The following is a 21,526-nucleotide window of genomic DNA, read 5'->3' as shown; positions in this document are numbered from 1 at the left end:
GATAGCCGACCATTCCAGCCCCCAAACAGCTCTTCAGGTTTTTTGTTGCACTGACCAATAAATTACCAATAATAATGAAATAAATGAATAAAAAATGTAATATACTACCATATTATACATTATATTTTCACTCTACAGGCAACCTTTAACAATTTTAAACTTGTTTTTATACTGAGCAACTTTAAAGTTAAGCAACACAGTATCCCTAAATAACAAACTACACAACAAAATAGAAATTAAGTCTTCAGTGCTAAAAAAAAAAGCTTAAATACAAGAACTTCAACTATTTACAATTAAACTTTTGCCAAGGTTAAGGACAGGGTTCCAGCAGGGTATAAAAACTTGAAAATGTTTTAAATTTGCTATCCGCCAATTAAGGCCTTGAAAAGGGTTTTAAATGTTGTTTACATGTCTTAAATCTAACTCTCCAATGTCTTCATTTTTCCCTGTTATTATATGTGTGATAGTTTACGTATTATACAGTAGCTCTAACATAAGTATGGAAGGTTCTGTCGTAAAATTATTTTTCATTTTCTCCGACTTTATCGATCTCTGACCGTTAAATGAAATGTCAGTCAGAAAAAAATGCAGCATTACAATGGAGCTTTACAAACAGTCAGTATCTAACCCGTTGTCCTCGTCTGAATGACTTACGGATGGGAAAGTGTAGGTTTAACCTGTTATGGTTGGGTTATTTAAAGAATAACTGGGTTCTGGGTTCAAGCTGTCTCTGAAAAGGGGTTTGTATCTCTCACGCTATCACCTTAGTCTACCCTTGCCCTAATAGTGAACACCCTTTGCTAGAGTAAGGGGTAAACTTTAGAGGAAGGAATACTTGGATTGAGCCCAAACGTCCTTTTTCGGCAAAAAGTATTGATCTGGGACTGCACAATTTAAATTAAAATTTGGTTAATTGTGAATAATCTTCAAACTGTGTATTGGCCACAGCATCCTAGTGTTGGGTTATTGTTTGTGTTTTTACCTAATGTTGCTTTTTAAAATTAAAAGATTTTCTATTTCTGCTGTGGCAGAAATAACTGCAGTGTCTTTGCATTTGTCAATCGCTGTTAGGGTGTTTTGTGTGTTTACACTCCCATCGTTTGGTGCTGCTTGGTTGCCTTCCAGGCAAACCTCGTTCCAAAACAGATGCATTTTGATAACATTATGTGGCCAGTATAAGATAAAACATACTCTCAGGTTAAGTGAATACTGTACACAAATATTGTTTTTATTATGTCCCGCAAGGTTAACACCTGAATGTAATCAACTTTAAATGTTACTCTTTGTCACAAGATTGTCTTTCATTTCAATACTCTTATGATCAGGTAAAATTCTGCAGTAACACACTTTTTGGACCTCTGTCCTTTGCAATAACAAATATTTCCTGTTACGTAAAGTACTTCCTAAGAAGAATTTTATCTGGACGAATGCAAAGTGGCAAGGATGGCAACATTGCCAAGATGAATTCCTCAGATGAATGCCATAGGTCACAGGATCATTTACACTGCTTTTCAGTCTCACTAAAATTATTTTTTTCCCTTTCTTCTCTCTGCTTTCGACTCAGTCACTTGGCTCGTGCAGACAGGTACCTTTTTGTTCCTGGCGTGCTTGCTAAATCTATATGCACTGTGGTTCAAATTTGCACACTTTATTCACCCTATGAGCACATTATGCAGATATTGTTACCTAAATTCCATGGATGTACCAGACAAAAAGAGATCCTACATAAAGTGTTTCACATATGAAATGCTAAACAATTGTTTGTGTGATGTTTCAGAGCTGAAGGCCGTAGATGGTCTCTGGCATCCCTCCCCTCGTCAGGCTATGGAACCAACCCGCCAAGCTCGACTGTTTCAGTAAGTAATGCCTCCACAAGAAACGGGACCATCTTTCCCTGCGGTTATACTTCCTAAACCTTATTCCAGCCAAATCGTGCATTCATTTATGCTGTGAGGGAGAGCAAATGCCAAGACTGTGTTGACACACTGCTAATAGTTTTCAATCGTCATCTGCCTATATGACTCATTGCGATAGTTTAGTGCAGTACTACTTAAGGGCAAATAGGTGCTTTTGGTGTGGACCTGCATAGTTTATTGTAATTGACATATGGAATTTATTTTGTTTGCTCTGCGGCCAGTTACCAAATGGTTGGTGATTGTGGACTACTATTTATTGTTTAATTATTTCAAGGCCTAAATTATTACCATTAACGGCACCTATTTATAAGTAAGTTACGTCATTGTCTGACTTAGACACTTAAGATGTCAGTGTGAAGAATATATTTTAGCAATGCTCCCAACAGCCTTCTTTATAAAGTGGCATTAGAAAGAAAACTACTCACGTGAGCACTTCTGTCAGAGACACATTAGTCTTTGAAATAAACACTGCCAACTGCACCACATTGTTTACTTAAACAATGCTTTATACAGTTTTTTTTGGATAATTTATTCTTCTGCATCTTAAAGGGGTGTTTTTGTGATGGACAGGGTTTGTATGTTCATTTTCGATAACGATCCCACGCAACCATGATTAGGCGGAGTGTGAAGCTTGCTTGGAATGCCCCACACTATTGTTTAAACTTGGTGTAGGCCTAACTTGTCTGAACACATGCTTGTGGTTTTCAGCAACATTGGCACATGTGTTACTTATTTAAATTTACAATAACATTTTAAAAACACTTTCACTTCCAGTGCAGTTAAGTTTGCTCTTTTTTGTCTATAGTCGTCAAAGCCAGTGATTGGGTTCTTCACAAAACATAGACAGTACAGTGGGAGGTGTTTTAATTGAGGGGAGAATTTACAGATAAATGAGAAAATTGCAAGTTTATTTTTTTTCATTGAATATATAATACTTAAAATCTAATAAAGCAATCGTTGATTATCGAAAAAAGTAAAAATTAAGCTGCTATGAAACAAAATGCCCATCACTTAGGATTTTCAATATTTAAGCTTTTCTCCTGTCCCATGTTACATGTGGAACTAACAACATGCAGCATGAACTTCCTGCTACTGAAAATGTAAGCTACATATTACTATCATTTGTACACAACATCATCTATATGGGGAGAGATTTGTCGTGTATTGATCAGATCCACAAATAAATTTGGGATTTACTCAAGATATAAAAATCTTGTCTTGTTTGAGGCAAGACTAAAACTCGCATATGGAATTTGCTGATATATTTGTTGCTCTGCAAGATACATGATTTACACCAGATTTTGTGTTTTGATGCACTGTAGAAATTGAAATTGTTTTGAAAGTCCCTAAAAAGGTCTTGATTGCGGGCCTCAAAAGATACTTTTGCTGTAGTTTGATCACACTTGCTACACGCCACTAGTTTTTAAAATAAATATTAAGTTTAGATAAACATATGCATGCATAATGTTTTAACGAGACAAACGAGCATCCTAGTTCCATTTTGGAAAATCGTTTGTCTGATCTCACTCTGGTTTGTCTGCAGTCCTCATCATCCTCCCAGGAGCGCCTTCATCAACTTCCCTACCAACCCACCCAAGATGAGCTCCACTTCCTTTTCAAACATTTCCGCAGCACAGACAGCATAACTGACGAGGATGGCCGTCCCACGACTGTCATGCGACCTCGCTCGCGAAGTCTGAGGTAGCTCATTAAAATTGCTAACAAGAGTCGTAATGCATAGGCTCTGTGAAAATCCTCAACTGCCTAACTAGATAAACCAGATAGTTGCAGTTCGGGGTAAATAAACCGACAAGGGTACAGCCCTGGCAGATGAAGGATAATAACTAAGCATGCACAAGAATGTGTTGGGCATGCTCAAACCAAGCAATGCTAGAGAGGGGTAATTGAGAAGCTGAACAATGTCCAATTCTAACTAAACAATTTCAGTTGGCAGCACTTTCTCTATTTGGTTTATCTAAACAATGACCCTAATCACGATGATGAGTAATTTATTATTGCCTGTTATCCGCTACAGTGACAAGTCTCTGTGTTCGGAGCTCATAAACACAAACTTTACACAAACAACCGCACGTTATTTTCCTTTTTTTTAAACACAACCATATTATCTGGAGTATAAGTCCCACCAGCCAAAAAATGCATAATTTTGAAGGAAAAAACATATTTAAGACGCACCTGGAGTATAAGTCACTTTTTTGTCGGAAAATGTATTTGATAAAAACCAACACAAAAAGCAATGTCATCTTGAAAGGCAATCTAAAATTAAAATAGAACACTGCATACTAACGTTACACGTACGTGTATATATTAGATGCACTCCAATACGTCAGTAACAATTTAACATATTAAGATTTATTCAGATAACTATAGCATAAAATAACATGCTAAACTATCAGCTTTACTCTAAATAACTAGATCCAATGAAATATTCAAACAAACAACTTCTCCAACTCCGGACGATAAGTCGCTTCCTGTTTCCAGTTCGAAGAATGCCCACCCACAACAAGGCTAGGTCGAAATGATCAAGGCACACCTTATTAACACTCCACTTATTGAAACATAAATATTTTGTTTGTTTATTGTACATGATTCAATTGTTTGTTTGTTTGTACATGATTCAGATTGAATCGTTTCTTGTACATGATTCAATTGTTTGTTTGTTTGTACATGAGTCAAATTGAATCGTTTCTCCGGCGCCGTCACGAATGGCAGCCACTCCAGCAGCTCCCGTGTTATTTTCGATTGTTTCTCAGTTATTTTCGATTGTTCTCAGCTTAGGGATGCTGCTGGAAAAGTGAATTTCCCTTCGGGGATGAATAAAGTATCTATCTATCTATCTATCTATCTATCTAGTGGGCCCTCTTGCGGTTTAGTGTGAAAATAACATGTGAAATTATATGTAGTATCAGTAAAAACATTTTAAAACTAATAAGTGTTAATAATTTCAAATACAAGTCACACCAAATTCTGAAAACATTTGCGAAAAATGGTTTTTAAATAATTGTTATTAACGTGTTTTCCACAGTATAAGGCTCACCGGTTTTTATGGTGTACCCCCAAAAATATTTTGTTATTTTTTTCATACATAAGGCGCGCCGGACATGTCATGAAATTGAGAGACAGTAAGAGCGACTGAGTGTATTTTTGTATAACTGTATATCAATGCAATGATTGATCAATCAATAAGTGTCGCTGACCTAAATCGCAAAACATTTCATGCAATGGGAATTGAACCCAAGGAGTAGCGGTGAGAGCGCTGACACTTTCCCACTAGACCACCAGTGGTATGAATGACACATGAAAACACATTATTTCCCTATTTTTACTCTGTGTCAGTAACACTGATTTGCATAGTGGATCCTGATTCGTTTAAGTCTCTCTACATTTCAGCAGTGGATCAATAGCCTTTTGCTGCAATATGTATACGAATATAAATGGGCTAGAATGGTAATTTGTTGAAAGTTTTTCTGTTTTCACCATTGTCTAACATTTGTCGGTGAAAAAGTGTACTGTTCAACCCGGGGGTCAGCAACCAACGGCTCAGGAGCTGCATGCGGCTCTTTTGCGCGACGTAGCGGCTCTATGGCGCTATTCCAATAATGTTTGCAGATTGAAAAAAATGGGGGGGAATATATTTTTGTTTTAATATGGTTTCTGTAAGAGGTAAAACATGACACAAACACTTAATGTTTTCAAATGCAGTAAAATGCAGTAAAAATAAATATTACATTTAAACCTGGGGTGTAAACTATGATATGAGAGAGATGTTGACCAAGCGCATTTCTCCTTTGCCTGATTTCCTCTCTCTGATATTGCCTGTGCAATTGTTGAGCTCATTGCTCAGATGCGGTAATATACAGTAAAATATTTTACTCTAAACCCTGTATGGTAACGCATACCTATAATTACGGTATGAATTTTCAAACGTATCCACCGATTCTGCAATATATAAAGCGCACTGGGTTATAAGGCGCACTTAAACATTTCTGGCCAATTTGAGGTCTTTAGATTATAGTCCGGAGAGTATAGTAAATAAATTACCAGTGATTTTGAATGTGTTGCAGAGGAAAATATTTTTGGTCAAGATGAATTAATACGTTTGAAACTGCTGCTTCATCTTTATATGCCCCACTGTAAAATCAATATAAAAACTAATGGTGCAATTTCTACCACTTAGTGAGGCCTGTAATTGTCAACATGGGTAAATCCCAACCATGAGAGACAGAATGTCGGGGAAAAAACACAGTAAATCACATTGTTTGATTTTAGAATAAATTTATTTGCAAATCATGGTGGAATATAAGTATTTGGTCAATACCAAAAGTTCATCTCTTAATGTGCACTTCGTTGACAACAACAGAGGCCAAACGTTTTCTGTAATTCTTCACAAGATTTTTACACACTGTTAATAGTATGTTGGTCCATTCCTCCATAGAGATCTCCTCTAGGGCAGTGATGTTTTGGGGCTGTCGTTGGGCAACACAGACTTTGAACTCGTTCCACAGATTTTCCTTGGGGTTGAGCTCTAGAGACTGGCTAGGCAGCCCATGGACCTTAAAATGCTTCTCATGGGCACCATAGAGAGTATCCTGACCAGCTGTATCTCTGTGTGGTGTGGAGGCTGCAGCGCTACCGACTGGGGTAGTGTGAGGAGGGTAACGAGGACAGCAGAGAAAATAATCGGGACTACACTTCCCTCCATTCAGGACATAGGCGCTGCCTATCCCATGCTAAGAACATTATCGGGGACCCCTCTCACCCCCATCATGGACTGTTCACTCTGCTAGCCTCTGGGAAGAGGTACTGCAGTGTGCGGTGCAGGACCACCAGGTTCCGCAGTAGTCTAGTCCCCCTGGCCATTAGACTGTTAAATGGTCAATCTAACATATAGTTAACCTAAATCTAAACGGCTGCTAATCTGACTTTTTGCACTACTGGCAGTTCTTTATAGCTTGCCACTCCTTGCATATTTGCTCTCTGCACTATTGTACTTAAAGCGTTATTGTTACAGTGTTAATGTTACTGTTTACCTGACTTGTTAACCTGAATGCCCATTTTGCACATCTGTTTAGCTACTCCTCTTGCACTATCGGCACTATGGTAAAATACTATACGTAGCCATAATACAATACAACTTTTACTTATATCTGTACATTCGAGGAAACTGTGCGGGTCAGATGTATCGACATTTCGTTCTGTATACAGGTGTACTAGAATGACAATAAAGTAGATCTGAATCTGAATCTGATGAAGCCCTCCTTTGTTGCCCTGGCTGTGTGTTTGGGATCATTGTCATGCTCAAATACATAGCCACATCTAATCTTCAATGCTTTTGCTGATGGAAAGATATTATTGCTCATAATTTCTCAGTACATGGCCCCATTCATTATTTCCTTTGCACAGAACAGTTGTTCTGGTCCTTTTCCAGAAAAACAAAGCATGATGTTTCCAGACCCATGCTTCACAGTGGGTATGCTGTTCTTTGGATGCATATCAGTATACCTTCCCTTCCAAACACAATAACCTGTATTTCTACCAAAAAATTCTATTTTGGTTTCATTCTACAATTACACATTCTCCTAGTCCTCTTCGGGATCTCCTAAATGTTCTCAAGCAAACTGGGCCTGAATGTGTGCTGGCTTCAGCATGGGAATGTCTCTGGCAGTGAAGAATTTGAGTCCCTGGCGGCGCATTGTTGTCTTGTTTGTCTTTCATCTTTAAATAATTGCTCCCACCGTTGATTTCTTTACTCCAAGTTTTACCTATTGCAGTTTCACTCTTCAAAGCATGGTTCAGGTCTACAATTTTGCTTCTGGTGTCTTTCAACAGCTTTTGTTCTTGGCCATAGTGGAGTTTGGAGTGGGACTGACTGAGGTTGTAGACAGGTGTCTTTTATACGGATAATCATTTAAAACAGGTCTTATTAATACAGGTAACAAGTAAGCTTTGTTAGACCTCGTTAGAAGTTAGACCTATTTCACAGACAGAAATCTTGCTTGTTAGGGTGACCAAATTCTTATTTTTTAGAATAGAATAGAATAGAATATACCTTTATTGTCATTGTTACAAATGGGCTAACATATTGTGACAACGAAATTGGGCAATTTCCACTTTAATTTGTATATAATTTCTTTAAAAATCATGTTTTTTCCACCATTCTGTATTTCATGGTTGTGGTTTACCTATGTTGACAATTACTGGCCTCACTAATCTTTTCAAGTACGACATTTTGCAAAATTGGTGGTTGACTAAATACTTATTTGCCCCACTGCACAAAGACACAGGCGGATGCAACAGAATTTTTTGACAAGTTTAGCGTGTTGGCGGCGCTCTGCACTGTTTGTATGATGCCGGAGTGCTCTGTGTACTGGCACCATGGTGTGCCGTGCGTAGGCGTGCTGGCTTACAGAGTGCCGCAGGGATCCCGCTGCTGAACCGTAGTCTATGGCGGGGGCGGTTTAGGTTTGGGGAGGAAGAGGGATTTAGTTGCAGCAATGCGCTGGGCATCTTCTGTGCAGGCTGAAGCGCCTTTCATGAAAACAAAAACATGCTTGGGGGAGTGTCTTTGCATGTGACGGGTTTACTTTGCATCTTTTCTGCTTACAGTCACGTTTTTCTTGTACCAGCTCCTTTGTAAATCCTCTGTGATGTGATTGTTGATGAATAACTGAGCGCTTTCCGTGATTCATTGCTTGGGTCGAAGAAAACCTCTGCCTTTTAGATATAAAAACGTGTACAACAGATGGAGAAAAATATTAATGTGAAGTTCCTTGTGGTAAGTTTTAAATGCCTTCAAAGTGTGCAGCAAAAAAAACAAATGCTGCTTTGGGCAGTTAATGAGTCACGCACTGATCTGAAATCGTGTCAAAATATGGGATTAGATAAAATTGTTTGATTCGATGAAAGTGAGCCAAGTCGAGCCTGGACAAAAGAAGTTTGGCATGGCAAACATAATCCCCTACAGTGATGTGTAATCTATAGGTTAGGACAGCGGTTGGCAAATCTTTTGAGCCATGGGTTGCATTGAGATTAAACATTTGTCTGAGCATCAGGGACCTGGAGGAAAGAAATGTGCATGGAATTATTTTTTTGTATTTGCCTATACAGAGTCTCAATCCGATCGGTCAATTTTTTTTTTTTTTTTAAGCCACAGCTCTCGTTCCACCCATTCATTTTTCTGAACTGTTAAAATACACTGTATTGCTGAAACTAACACTTCAAACTAATATTTTATTATTTTAAGGTAAAACTTGAAGAAATGTTGGTCTGGTGGGGGTTGGGTTTTACATTGGGTAGGGTTTTTCATTCTAACATGCTTTGGAATACCACAACCCATTTTTGGTTTTAATTCCATATGTGCTGATAAACAAAACTCTGTGAAACCTCTAGATGCTACGTTTTCTCTACCATACAGTTTTTTGTTCGTTTGGTTTTTAAAAAAATGGAGACAGAAACAACCAACCTTAATTAACAGAAGAGACTCAATATCCTCATGCGTGATATCTTAATTCTAACAATAAGGTAGGTTGTCACTGCTTAAAATTCGACTTTGTTCTTGTTGACCTCACTCCCTCTCAACTACATTTCAAAGTAACTTGGTCATTTTGTCAGTAAATGACAATGCATTACAAATGTAATGATCTAGTGTTTGGTTTATGTTGCAGCCCTGGGCGATCCACCGTCTCCTTTGACAATGAGATAGTCATGATGAACCATGTTTACAGAGAACGTTTTCCCAAGGTGAGCTCTGTTATTAAATGTCTAAAATTGAACAATGAAGATGCCAAAAACAAACGGTTAACTAACTGAAACTGTATGATATGAAAATTTCCGTTGCAAAAAATCGCTTATTTTGACACCCGTAATGGGGACATTTTCTTTTATGTTGATGCTTGAAGAGTCCAACAAAGGACTAAAAATGAAGCGATACTGCCATGCATGTAATAATCAAGAATCAAATGGTTTAACAAACATTAACCTTCAATGAGGTTTCTCAATACTATTTGTAGCCCAAGTAACAAAATGGCATGAAATTCATACATGGTCCAATAGGTTTGTGCACAAGCACTTCACAAATGTATTGACTAATTTGAATTACCGTATGGGTATTTTTCTTTTTCTTTTAGGCCACAGCCCAGATGGAAGAGAGATTGTTGGAAATTGTTACCCACTATTCTCCAGACAGCTCCCTCCCTCTGGCTGATGGGGTTTTGGGTTTCATCCAGCACCAGTTGGTTGAGTTGGTCCGTGACTGTTTGGAGAAGTCCCAGAAAGGTCTGGTTACATCTCGCTACTTTGCCGAACTGCAGGAGAAGTTAGAAAAGTTGCTTCATGAGGTGAGGATGTAGTGTCTAGTTTGAGTAGAATCATTGATCTTTGCATTCTGGATCATATATATTAATTAAAAAAACTACCTGACAGATTAAAGTGGATTTTTGACATTTATAGCCGTCAGTGGTTAATAAAAAGCTCGTGTGATTATTATTTTTTTTTTAATTTGAAAGGGCACTCATCTAGCTCATCTTTTATGGCACAGGCCTGTCGCTCAATTACGACACATTGACTCTTTTTTTATAATTGCTCACAACTCATGACACAATATTGTAACCCTACCCAGGGTTCCCATGGATCGTTGTTCTAAAAATTGGGCCTTAATTGGCAATAAATGGTCTCAAATATAATTTTTGAAAGTCTTAAAAATATGAACATCTTAATAAGATTTACATTTGTTTGAACTAGAAGGATTAATTAACATTTGTCTTTTTTAATAATTCACCGATTTACTTTCGTAGCAAAATGGCATGAACACAATAACAAGTATCCAGACGGCGATGTGATTTCAGTTAGGCCTCTCAGAGCAGAGCGCATGTCTTAGGTCAACCACAATGTACATAGCAACTTCGAACAGAGATGTTTACTTTGGACCATGGGAAAGTGTCAATTTATTAAGAAGTTGCTGTCCGATAAATGTTTTTCGCCATGCCAAAAAGCCGTGCCAGGTAATTTGTACAAAGCACGATGAAATGTGTGCAAGACATTTTCAAGTTTTTATTTTGTTTTGTTTGTTTGAATTGTTTTTTTTTTTGAGTCAACTTGGTCTTGAATGTGATTTCAGAGGGCATTAATGTCTTAAAAAGTCTTGTATTGACCTTGCCTTGAGTAGAAGGAACTCTGCTTCCTGAATATAGAAAATTCTACCTTTTTTAGCTTTAAACGGTTAAAAAATGTGATTCATTTTCAGTTTGTTTATCTTTAATTCCTGACAAATGGGAATAATTTGGACAGAAGAATTACTCCATACAGGCGAGAGTTGAGCAGAGTTAAGCAGTTCTGATTCTGTATTCCAAATCTCTTGAAGACTTTTTATTTCTTATGCACACATCAACAATCCAGATATTTGCTCCTTGCTTGATCTCTTTAAAATGTAACATCTGGTACACACAAGGAAGCAGTCCTCTTAAACCTATCGGTTTATATTTCATATACGGTACAGTTTATCTTCTGGTATATACATTTTTCGTGTTAGAATGTTGCATTTTTGTCCACCCATGGTGTATTTGCCCATCATATTTTTTAATCTTTTAAATTATAGATTTGGATGGTGTGTTTTCCGGCATGTTTTGCCATTCAGTATAAACCTGCGTATAAATAAACCTGACCTTTGTGTGTGTCTCTTCCCCTGCTGTCTTTTCAGGCTTACGAGCGCTCGGAAAGCGAGGAGGTGACTGTCATCATCCAGCTGGTGAGGAAAATCCTCATCATAATCTCTCGGCCAGCTCGGCTCCTCGAGTGTCTGGTAAGCAGAAATGAAGAGTGTCTCTTTAGTAATTAAAATTGGGCAATTTTGACCAAGCAGGCCAAAGTTAGATTATAATCTTAGAATCTGTCCAAAATTCAATATTACCTTTGACATCATTATTTATTATAAAGAGAACTAAGTTCATTGATTTTAATCCGAGATATTGGCTTTCTGGAAAAGCATCATGCATAATCATGTACATCAAAATAATTTTACACATATTCTTGCTACGGATTGAAAATTATTTTATATCCCAAAAATTCTTACTATACTTGGAAACACTATAGCCCCAAATTGGAGCGCTGCACTTGCTATGATCATTTTCTGGGTTAAATGTACAAAAGTGCTCAATTTGTTTGGGTGATTTTAAACAAAGTTTTCCAATTTTGGGAGAGTTTTTTTTTTTTTAAACAATACAAACCCAATTTTGGAGAGTGGGGATTAATTTTGGATCTAAAACAAAGTTTTATGCTGTGTTTTGATGTTGTTTGGGACAATGAGCCCAATATTTTGTTTTAAAACAAAATTAACCATTTTACTTTTCCTTTTCTATTAAATTACCCATTTTTATTACTTTTTGGCCCAGTTGTTTTTAAGAGTGAATTAAATGGTATTTTTCTGTAACACTTCCCTGAAATATTGACATTTTTTGTACTTTCTCGTAAATCATTTAAATATTGATACGTCTTTTTAAAATGAGTTTTAATATCTCATATACCCCCAGAAGTGTAACCCCAGGGGTACATAAACCTAATTTGCAAGCACTAGATCAGGAGTGGCGAACACGTGGCTCGAGAGCTGCATGCGACTCTTGGCCAATAAGAATGCGGCTCTTTGCCTCATCATATTTTCTATATACTGTGGCTCTTCGCCTTGTTTCATGTTTATTTTTTTTTTGTTTGTATTGAGGGTGGACACTTTCCTTGAAATCAACACAAGAACAATACTTGTTTTGTAAGGAGAGTAGTGTATTATGGGAAATATGTTTTTAATTGTGTGTGTTTGTGTGTGTCTGTCTGTCATGGCAGGTCAGTGCATGGTGTGGCTCTTTGACTCTCACAGCTAAAAAATGTTGGCTCTTTGTGTCAGACTTGTTCGCCACCCCTGCACTACATGAATGAAGGATAATTCTTTTTACAGGAGTTTGATCCGGAAGAATTCTACCACTTGCTCGAGGCAGCAGAAGGACATGCCAAAGTCGGCCAGGGAATTAAATCTGACATCCCTCGATACATCATCAGCCAGCTGGGTTTGACCCGAAACCCTTTGGAGGGTAAATAAGTTCCCACAATATGTCCTGGAGTTCTATCCCATTTGCACTTTCATACTATACTTTTTCCAGAAGCAACCTTAAAATGTAGGATTCGAGAAAAAAAAGACTCAGAGTTGCTTTGGGTATAAGGAAATCATATTTGTCCTTAAAAAAAAAAAGAGTATAAAATGAGTCTGAACTACATCAATCGAAAACCAGTTTACGGTCATTTTACAATTTTTTGTATTCTCTTGTAGAGATGGTTCAGCTTCAACAATTCGATTGCAGCCCGACAGTGTCCATCGAGTCAGATGTAGAGGTGACATTCTTTCTCAATTATATGTATATGTGTCCTTAATTGTCAATACAATTCCATAATGTCTAAAAAATATACAAATCATATCCCTACCTTAAATGTCAACATATTTGTTAGATGCTGGTTTTAACGGGTTATATCTGTCTGCTTTCACTGCAGAATAAAGTCCCACAAGCAGTGAACCCAATACGACGGAAACCTCTTGAGAGCGATTTTGAGACTATTAAACTCATCAGTAATGGGGCATATGGGTAAGCCCAGATATTTGTTGTTTCTTGTTTTTTCTATTGATGATGTTCCATCTCTTATGTCGAACTGAACAATTTTGTATTGCTGTTGCCACTAGCATTCAATTACATACAGTTGTGGTCAAAAGTTTACTTACACTTGTGAATAACATAATGCCATGGCTCTCTTGAGTTTCCAGTTATTTCTAAAACTCAGACTTTTCTCTTAAGGGGTAGGAACAGATAGTTCTTTGTCATAAAAACATTCACGAGGTTCGGTTCTTTTATGACTTTATTATGGGTTAACAGAAAAAGTGATCAAATCTGCTGGGTGAAAAATATACATAGAGCAACACGAATTAGCAATTTTGGTGACTTAGAAAGTTGTTTATGTGAAATGAGCTTCATAGCATGGCCCTTCAACTTCTTGTTAGAGATTGAGTGACCATAGCTGGTGACTTCTCTGAGGCCATTTAAAAAAAGGCTCATTGGATGCAAAAGCCCACAAACGCAACAATGAGAAAGTCAAAAGAGCTCAGCATGGATCTGAAAAAGCAAATGATTGACTTGAACAAGTCAGAGAAGTCACTTGGAGCCATTTCAAAGCAGCTGCAGTTACCAAGAGCAACTGTGCAAACATTTTTTGTAAGTATAAAGTGCATGCCACTGTTTTGCCACTGCCACGATCAGGAAGAAAATGTAAGCTATCAACTGCTGCTGAGAGAAAATTGGTCAGGAGGGTGAAGATTCATCCGAGAATCACCAAAAAGCAGATCTGCTAAGAATTAGAGTTGGAAGCTGCTGGAACACAGGTGTCAGTGTCTACAGTCAAGCGTGTTTTTCATCTCCATGGCCTGAGAGGCTGCCGTGCAAGAAGGGAGCCCCTGCTCTAAAAGCGGCACCTTGAGGTTCGACTGAAGTCTGCTGCTGATCACATGAACAAAGCACGGTGGTGGTAGTATTATGCTGTGGGGCTGTTTGCTGCCAATGGAACTGGTTATTTACAGAGAGTAAATAGGATAATGAAGAAGGAGGATTACCTTTAAATTCTTCAAGATAACCTAAATTCATCAGGTCTTGGGCACAGTTGGGTGTTCAAACAGGACATTGCCTCCAAACACACATCAAAAATGGTAATGGAATGGCTAGATCAGGCTAGTATTTAGGTTTTAGAATGGCCTATTGAACGTCCTGACTTAAACCCCATTTAAAACTTGTCCAGAATGCTGAAAAATCAATTCAATGTTAGGAAGCCATAAAATTTAACTGAACTGCACCAATTATGTCAAGAGGAGTGGTCAAAGATTCAACCAGAAGCTTGCCAGAAGCTTGTGGATGGCTACGAAAAGCGCATAATTCAAGAGAAAATGCCCAAGGGACATATTACCCAGGGATCAGAATGGAGATTTTCATTTTCAGCTGAAATAGCCAGGGTCCAGGAATAAAGCAGGGCGGAGACCCCCCCTACTACTTGGTGGAAACCCATAATGTCAACAAAATGTTCTGGATCAACAAAAGCACTTGAAGCCCAAAAGGCAGCGGGAGATGCCATTTATCTCATATAAAGTTAATGCTGAGGGAATTTGAAAGTTATGTGGCTTTTTGTCTGCATTATGGAATGACGTTTCTGTTCGTTACATTAAAAGGGAAGAAAAATGATAAGGATGACGGCACCAATAACATAACTGATGGTGGCACATTCCTGTATATGGATCATTTTGCTAAGAAGAAAAAGAGCGACAACTGTGTATCACTATGTTCTTCTCTCGAATAAGCACACCTGTTCAGCTGACTTCAAATTAAGATAACGCTGCAGAGCAGTGAGGATGCAGCAGCTCATTTAGCGGAGCAATGATATACACTTGAGTCACTATTTGCCCGACTCATTGTATTTTTTTTCCATTATTATTTTTTCCCATTTAATCCAATTACCGAGGTCCTGGTGGGCGGAGCTACTCCATTTAAAGTCTTTAGTTCTTGATGAGTCAAATTGTAATTTGACTGTACATAAGTTATTTATAAAAAGAATCTTATAAAGTAAGGTACTTTTTTGTTGATAGAAACATTAAATGCGTTTCGCTGTGGCTTTTATTTGGTAAACAAATGTTTTAGCCCGTAAATAGTGTTTGTTTTTTGGTTTCCATGTATAAGAGAGTATTGTAAAAAAAAAAAAAAAATTCTACTTTTCGGATTTTGTCCCTACGGGTTTTTTGGGAAACGTAGCCCTCGGGTAAAACAAGGGATTACTTTATATAAATGTTTCATGACCTTAACTGAAACAATAGAAACCTCCTGGCCCGCCAAATGTACTTATTCAATGTGACAACAAAGGTGCCGTGTGATTGTTTTTAGGAGGGACATCTGATGTGAAACATGTGCTGTTTGACAGGGCCGTGTATCTGGTCCGCCACAAGGAGACCAGGCAGAGGTTTGCCATGAAAAAGATAAATCGGCAAAATCTTGTCTTGAGGAACCAAATTCAGCAGGCTTTTGTGGAGAGAGACATCTTGACCTTTGCGGAGAATCCTTTTGTTGTGTCCATGTTCTGTTCTTTTGAAACCAAACGTCACCTCTGCATGGTCATGGAGTATGTGGAGGGTAAGTGGAAAGTAGAGTAAATGCTACCATAGGCCACTTTAATTTTCATGGTATCTAGATTGTCAACTTAATCAATTTATCCCAGGTAATATAACAATATAGGATATTCAATCTTCCCTTTTTTCTTCAAGGTGGTGATTGCGCCAACCTGCTGAAGAACATGGGTCCACTCCCGGTAGAAATGACAAGGATGTATTTTGCCGAAACCGTCCTTGCCCTAGAGTACCTTCACAATTACGGCATTGTGCATCGAGACCTCAAACCCGACAAGTGAGAACCCAGTAAAACACAAACTGTCTTTTTATGTTTTAATAATTCAACTGGTCTTTTCTCTACTAACATTGACAATCAAACACCAACAACTCAATGATAAGAATAATTAAATACTCAAAAAAGTGTGAAAAAAAAATCTTAATGCTACACATTAGCCTGTGTAGCCGACTGGTGTTGAACAGTGTCATCTTTGTGACAACGGTATCACCTACTTTATCGGTTGACAATATAGTTAGAACAACCTTATGAGTTCTGAGGGTGAATGTGTACCTAGTTTGTTTTGCATCAAGTATTTTGCTTGTTGCATTTACTGCACCCTGAATTTAAATCAATATTGAATACTCAATGTACATTGAAACCTTAGCAAATTGTTATACTATATATATCATGTGAAATTAATTCCCAATTTATATTGTGGTGTCCAGAAGTGTTCTTTTTTCTTTTACAACATTGTTTGAAACTAATGACTGCTGTGTTTTTTTTTTTGTCAAGACCATTGCAGTCTGTAATCAGGGGATGGGGATTTGTAACCTGTGCAGTCCTTAGAGACGTTTGTGATTAATGGTTTTACAAATAAATGTCACTTGTGAGAAAAGAATCCACACTACTATAAGTTACTAAGAAAAATCCGTTATCGTATCATTAAAAAAACAACAAAGTTGAATCCTGTAATGGGCATTTTCTGCAATATTTTCCTCCAAACAGTTTGCTGATCACATCCATGGGTCACATAAAATTAACAGACTTTGGCCTCTCTAAAATTGGCTTGATGAACATGACCACTAACCTTTACGAGGGTCACATGGAGAAAGATACAAGGGAGTTTGTTGATAAACAGGTAAGACATTTGAGTTGTGAGATGTTGTTTCTCAATGATCTAAATGTATTGTGTGGGTTTGTTTTTGTTTTTTTGCAGGTGTGTGGCACTCCAGAGTACATTGCCCCAGAGGTGATTCTTAGACAGGGATATGGGAAGCCGGTAGACTGGTGGGCAATGGGAATCATCCTTTATGAGTTCCTGGTCGGCTGTGTTCCATTTTTCGGCGATACTCCGGAGGAGCTTTTTGGCCAAGTTGTCAGTGGTGAGTAATGCACCAGCTCTTCCGAACTGTTCACAGAAAGCATTTTTTATGTTTTTCGGTCGGGGTTGGGCAATTTCTTTTTTTTTTTTTCCCAATATGTGTTGGTATTTGCATTAGCTTGAAACTAGATGAACAAAAACGTGTCTTTACAATGTCACTAGTCACAGAAATACGACATGCCACATATCATTGGAAAGATTATAATCTTGGAATTCTAAATATGATTCAAAGCGTACTTATCACAGAAACATTTTGATCCGTCTAAAACATACCCGAAAACTATAAAGCCGTGATAGCTCACCTATAAGTCCCCATGTAGGTCAGCTGATGAGTTGTTTGATATTCTGCAAAAATTGAGTAATTCCATTCAGGAACATGCAATATATGCAATTATGTATGATATTTACTCCAAAATACACGCTTATGCCAACAGATAAAAATAATCTGCTCTTAAGCATTTCTGCATTATTGGATGTTTCCTGTTGTAATCTGTTCGTTTTGCCACATAATTTCCGTTTACAAATGAACAGACTCTTAAAATTATTTTCAATATAGCTGTTAGTGTCTGACGTTTTAAATGACACAGCTCTTGGCCTATAGCAGGTTTTTTTTCACGATCCACGACCAGCAGTAGCCAATAAGGGCTTGTTTGATAAAAAGGAGATCGCCTCCTTTAGCTCCGGGAAACATTACACTGTGTCCGCAATACATTTTCATTAACAAATTGTGATCAGGGCAGCACGGCAGCGCAGTGGTTAGCGCGTGTGTGGCACAGTTCTGAGGTCACGAGATCAAACCTCCTTTGTGGAATTTGCATGTTCTCCCCATGTTCCGGGCACTCCGGTTTCCTCCCACATTCCAAAAAACATGCATGTCAGGTTAATTGGCCGATCCAAATTGTCCCTAGGTGTGAATGAGTGAGCAAATTGTCTGTCCCTTTGTGCCCTGCGACTGACTGGCAACCAGTTCAGGGTGTCCCCGGCCCACTGCCCGTAGATAGCTGGGATGGGCTCCAGCACCCCTGCGACCCTACTGAGGATAAGTGGTGCAGATAATGGATGGATGGATGGACATTGTGATCATCCCATTTATACAGTGTTTATGGTCACCTCCAAAAATCACTCTGAAACAAATTTGCAGTTAGTTTTTGATCTATATTTATGATTTATCTATGATAAAAAAATTCAATATAAGTGGGATTTAATTAGAAGCCTCTCCATGAGTGATACTGCAAGATTTGAATTAAACAATGACATTCCCCATGAGCGTCTGTGGGTCACTAACACATTTTTTTACAGGGATTTTTGATCAATCAATCTTCTCAAATTCCACTTTTTTACCCTTAAAATTCATCATTTAATAGTTAATTATTTGTTGAAAATCTCTTTAATTTACCTTTTAAATTATTATTATTATTATTATAGCATTCGTCGAAGTAAAAAGCAAATAAATTGCCTAGTCTAAAGAAAGGTTTTGTCTTGCTATGGCCGATTTAGTAACTGAATAAATTACACACATTATACAAAATGTGTTGAAAGTTTATCTTGTTATTTGGTTATTCTAAATTTAGTGTTTTTAATTCGTATTGTAATGCAATTTTACACATAGGTACAGAAGAATTGGCATCTCATTACAAACAAAGCTACACTTTAGTTGTTTTCTTCTTGTCACTATAATATTCAGACGATATAATTTGGCCTGACGGAGACGATGCCCTACCGAAGGATGCTCAGGATATGATCACCCTGCTCCTTAGGCAAAGCCCCCTTGACAGACTGGGAACTGGTAACTACTGCTCTTTATTATATAAAGAAACTTTTTGCTTAATCATCAGAGATGATATTGATATTATTCTGCGGTTGTAGGTGGAGCTGCAGAGGTCAAACAGCACGCCTTCTTCATAGCCTTGGACTGGAATGGATTGTTACGACAAAAAGCAGAATTCATCCCTCAGCTTGAGGCAGAAGATGATACAAGTTACTTCGACAGTAAGCTACATTTTAGACAAGTGATGTTAAAATGACCCGCAGGCCAGACCTAGTGCCTTGGCTAAGTCTGATCCAATATAAATTTCTGAGTATCTCAAAAAAAAAAGTGAGTCACTAGGTCATTTCTGACAACAGTTATTTTTTCTTTTTTAAATAAATACAAACCCAATGCTCTCTTCACCCGCGAGAGGGTAAGTTGATGTGTAAAGGCGCCGACGTCCATCATGTAGACTTAATGAGTTGGTAACACGAAATACACATTCGCACATCGCAACGTTATGTGTCCATCTAGAAATATGCAGGGTTTGTATGGGTGCTTGAAATCATTGAAAATTCTGGAAATTGAAATTGTGTTTTCAAAGATTGAAAAGTGCTTAAATTTTGGGTTGATTCTGTAAATGCTTGAAATTGTTGCCATGTTTCTCAACTAGCCTACCTTAAATGCCGTGACACTGCTTTCTAGGGGTTTGGCTTTGCCATTGCATTTCTTCTTTTTGTGTTTAATGTTAGCTGGCATTATTTTGTACAGCATTGTCCCTCAAAGCGTCATCGCCCCCTCCGGGTTGTGTCCTGGAGGACAGGTGTATTATGCACCTGCCCACAGGTTACTATGAAATATGTATTTGTGCAAGGATTACGCATCAATTATGGTCATTTATGATGGGCCATGCGAAAAATAGAGGTAGTGTTTTCCTCAAAATGTAAGCTACACATTACATACATTTTTACCGAACACTTGTTTGGGGAGATTTTATTTACACTTTTATTGTTCAGATCTATAAATATATTTATGATTTACACAAGATCTAAAAATCATATGTCTTGATGAATGGACATTTAAGTTTAAAAATCACATGAAGAGCAGACAGATTTGTGGAAATGCTTAATACTTGTCTCACGATCGATTTTTAAAATTTTTAATGTACCGGATAAAATGGAAAATTGTCTTTGAATGTCCTTTAAAAAAAGGCTTGAATTTGGCCTCTCAAAAGCCGTACGAACCCTGTTAGTACCAAGATTTGACATAGTTGGTATTGGATTTGGGGAAGAAACTGTCCAACCCAGCCCCAGGCGACTCAAGAGACACTGCAGAGGAGCTGGCCTGGAAATTCCGCAGTTTGACAGAAAGTGACGCCTCAAGAACCCGTTGAACCCTGCCGGGGATGAGCCGGCCACACCAGGCCTGGGCGACCTCTAGCTGATCCACACGCCCCCCTTTTTATGCTTAGGGCACCTCTAGTAGGCCCGGCTCCTTATGTTAGATTTTTGTTATATTTATTTCAAGACAAAACAACAATTAAGGCAAAAGTTATATATTTGTATTGCACCAGCTTGAGTTCATTAGGTGATGAGTTGGTTCAGGTGTAAAACGGCATTCAACTAACCGTTAATATAAATCAGTAAACACGTTCAATGCCAAACACAAAAATCACGTTTTATCTATTGTTTGTGAATAAATGTGTTATGCTTGGGGGGAGGATACTAAAGTAGGCTGAATGATAAAGCTTGTAGTATGTATTGTTTATTAATTTATTTATTATCTTTTCACATGGCAAACCAGATGCTCCGTTTTAATTTACAGTGAGAGCCCAATAATGTAGTTATATAGTGTACACATTCTAAGTTTTTAACAGACTTGCAGACATTTTGGCAGATTTTTTCGCTGAAAGTTTGAGAAACTCATCATTGGGTGTACTGTACTTAACAAAATGTTGGGTTGAAATTCTTTTACTGACCCGGCCTGCTTGAGAACAGAAAGTTTGGATCCGCAGGGACAAACTGAGTTTTCCATCCTTGTTTTAGATTATATGTAAAAAAAACACCGGCTAATTGATTTGTACAGTATATCACGTTTGCTTTTTTGTTTTTCAGCTCGGTCCGAGCGCTATCATCATCTGGCGTCTGATGAGGATGAGGAAACTAATGATGATGAGTCTTCCCTGGAAATCAGGCAGTTTTCCTCCTGGTCACATCGTTTTAGCAAAGTAATGAACCCGTAAAGACAAAAACATAGACTTACTCTTTTTAACTCTAATAACAAATTGACTTTATATTTT

General features: G+C 37.8%; 1 protein-coding gene across 3 annotated transcripts in view; it reads left to right on the top strand.

Moving 5' to 3' along the window:
- LOC148355083 (microtubule-associated serine/threonine-protein kinase 3-like) overlaps window positions 1-21,526 on the top strand; it is a 69,712-nt gene that overhangs the window by 36,186 nt on the left and 12,000 nt on the right. For 2 of the 3 annotated variants that reach the window (XM_088348910.1, XM_088348912.1), the window contains 16 exons: window positions 1,565-1,585; window positions 1,778-1,856; window positions 3,460-3,617; window positions 9,599-9,674; window positions 10,061-10,270; window positions 11,629-11,730; window positions 12,874-13,006; window positions 13,243-13,304; window positions 13,461-13,552; window positions 15,918-16,126; window positions 16,258-16,396; window positions 17,105-17,237; window positions 17,316-17,481; window positions 19,165-19,266; window positions 19,347-19,469; window positions 21,342-21,454. In XM_088348910.1, coding sequence (XP_088205036.1) covers window positions 1,565-1,585; window positions 1,778-1,856; window positions 3,460-3,617; window positions 9,599-9,674; window positions 10,061-10,270; window positions 11,629-11,730; window positions 12,874-13,006; window positions 13,243-13,304; window positions 13,461-13,552; window positions 15,918-16,126; window positions 16,258-16,396; window positions 17,105-17,237; window positions 17,316-17,481; window positions 19,165-19,266; window positions 19,347-19,469; window positions 21,342-21,454 — 1,918 coding nt within the window. The remainder of the gene's footprint in view (window positions 1-1,564; window positions 1,586-1,777; window positions 1,857-3,459; window positions 3,618-9,598; window positions 9,675-10,060; window positions 10,271-11,628; window positions 11,731-12,873; window positions 13,007-13,242; window positions 13,305-13,460; window positions 13,553-15,917; window positions 16,127-16,257; window positions 16,397-17,104; window positions 17,238-17,315; window positions 17,482-19,164; window positions 19,267-19,346; window positions 19,470-21,341; window positions 21,455-21,526) is intronic. The other variant, XM_088348911.1, reaches the window with a different exon arrangement.

This window comes from Urocampus carinirostris, chromosome 12 (genome assembly GCF_059441175.1).
Source record: "Urocampus carinirostris isolate Australia breed hairy pipefish chromosome 12, RoL_Ucar_1.0, whole genome shotgun sequence".
In the NCBI taxonomy this organism is placed as follows: Eukaryota; Metazoa; Chordata; class Actinopteri; order Syngnathiformes; family Syngnathidae; genus Urocampus; species Urocampus carinirostris.
Note: the sequence above shows the minus strand (reverse complement) of the source record. Positions and strands in the feature narration are given on the sequence as shown.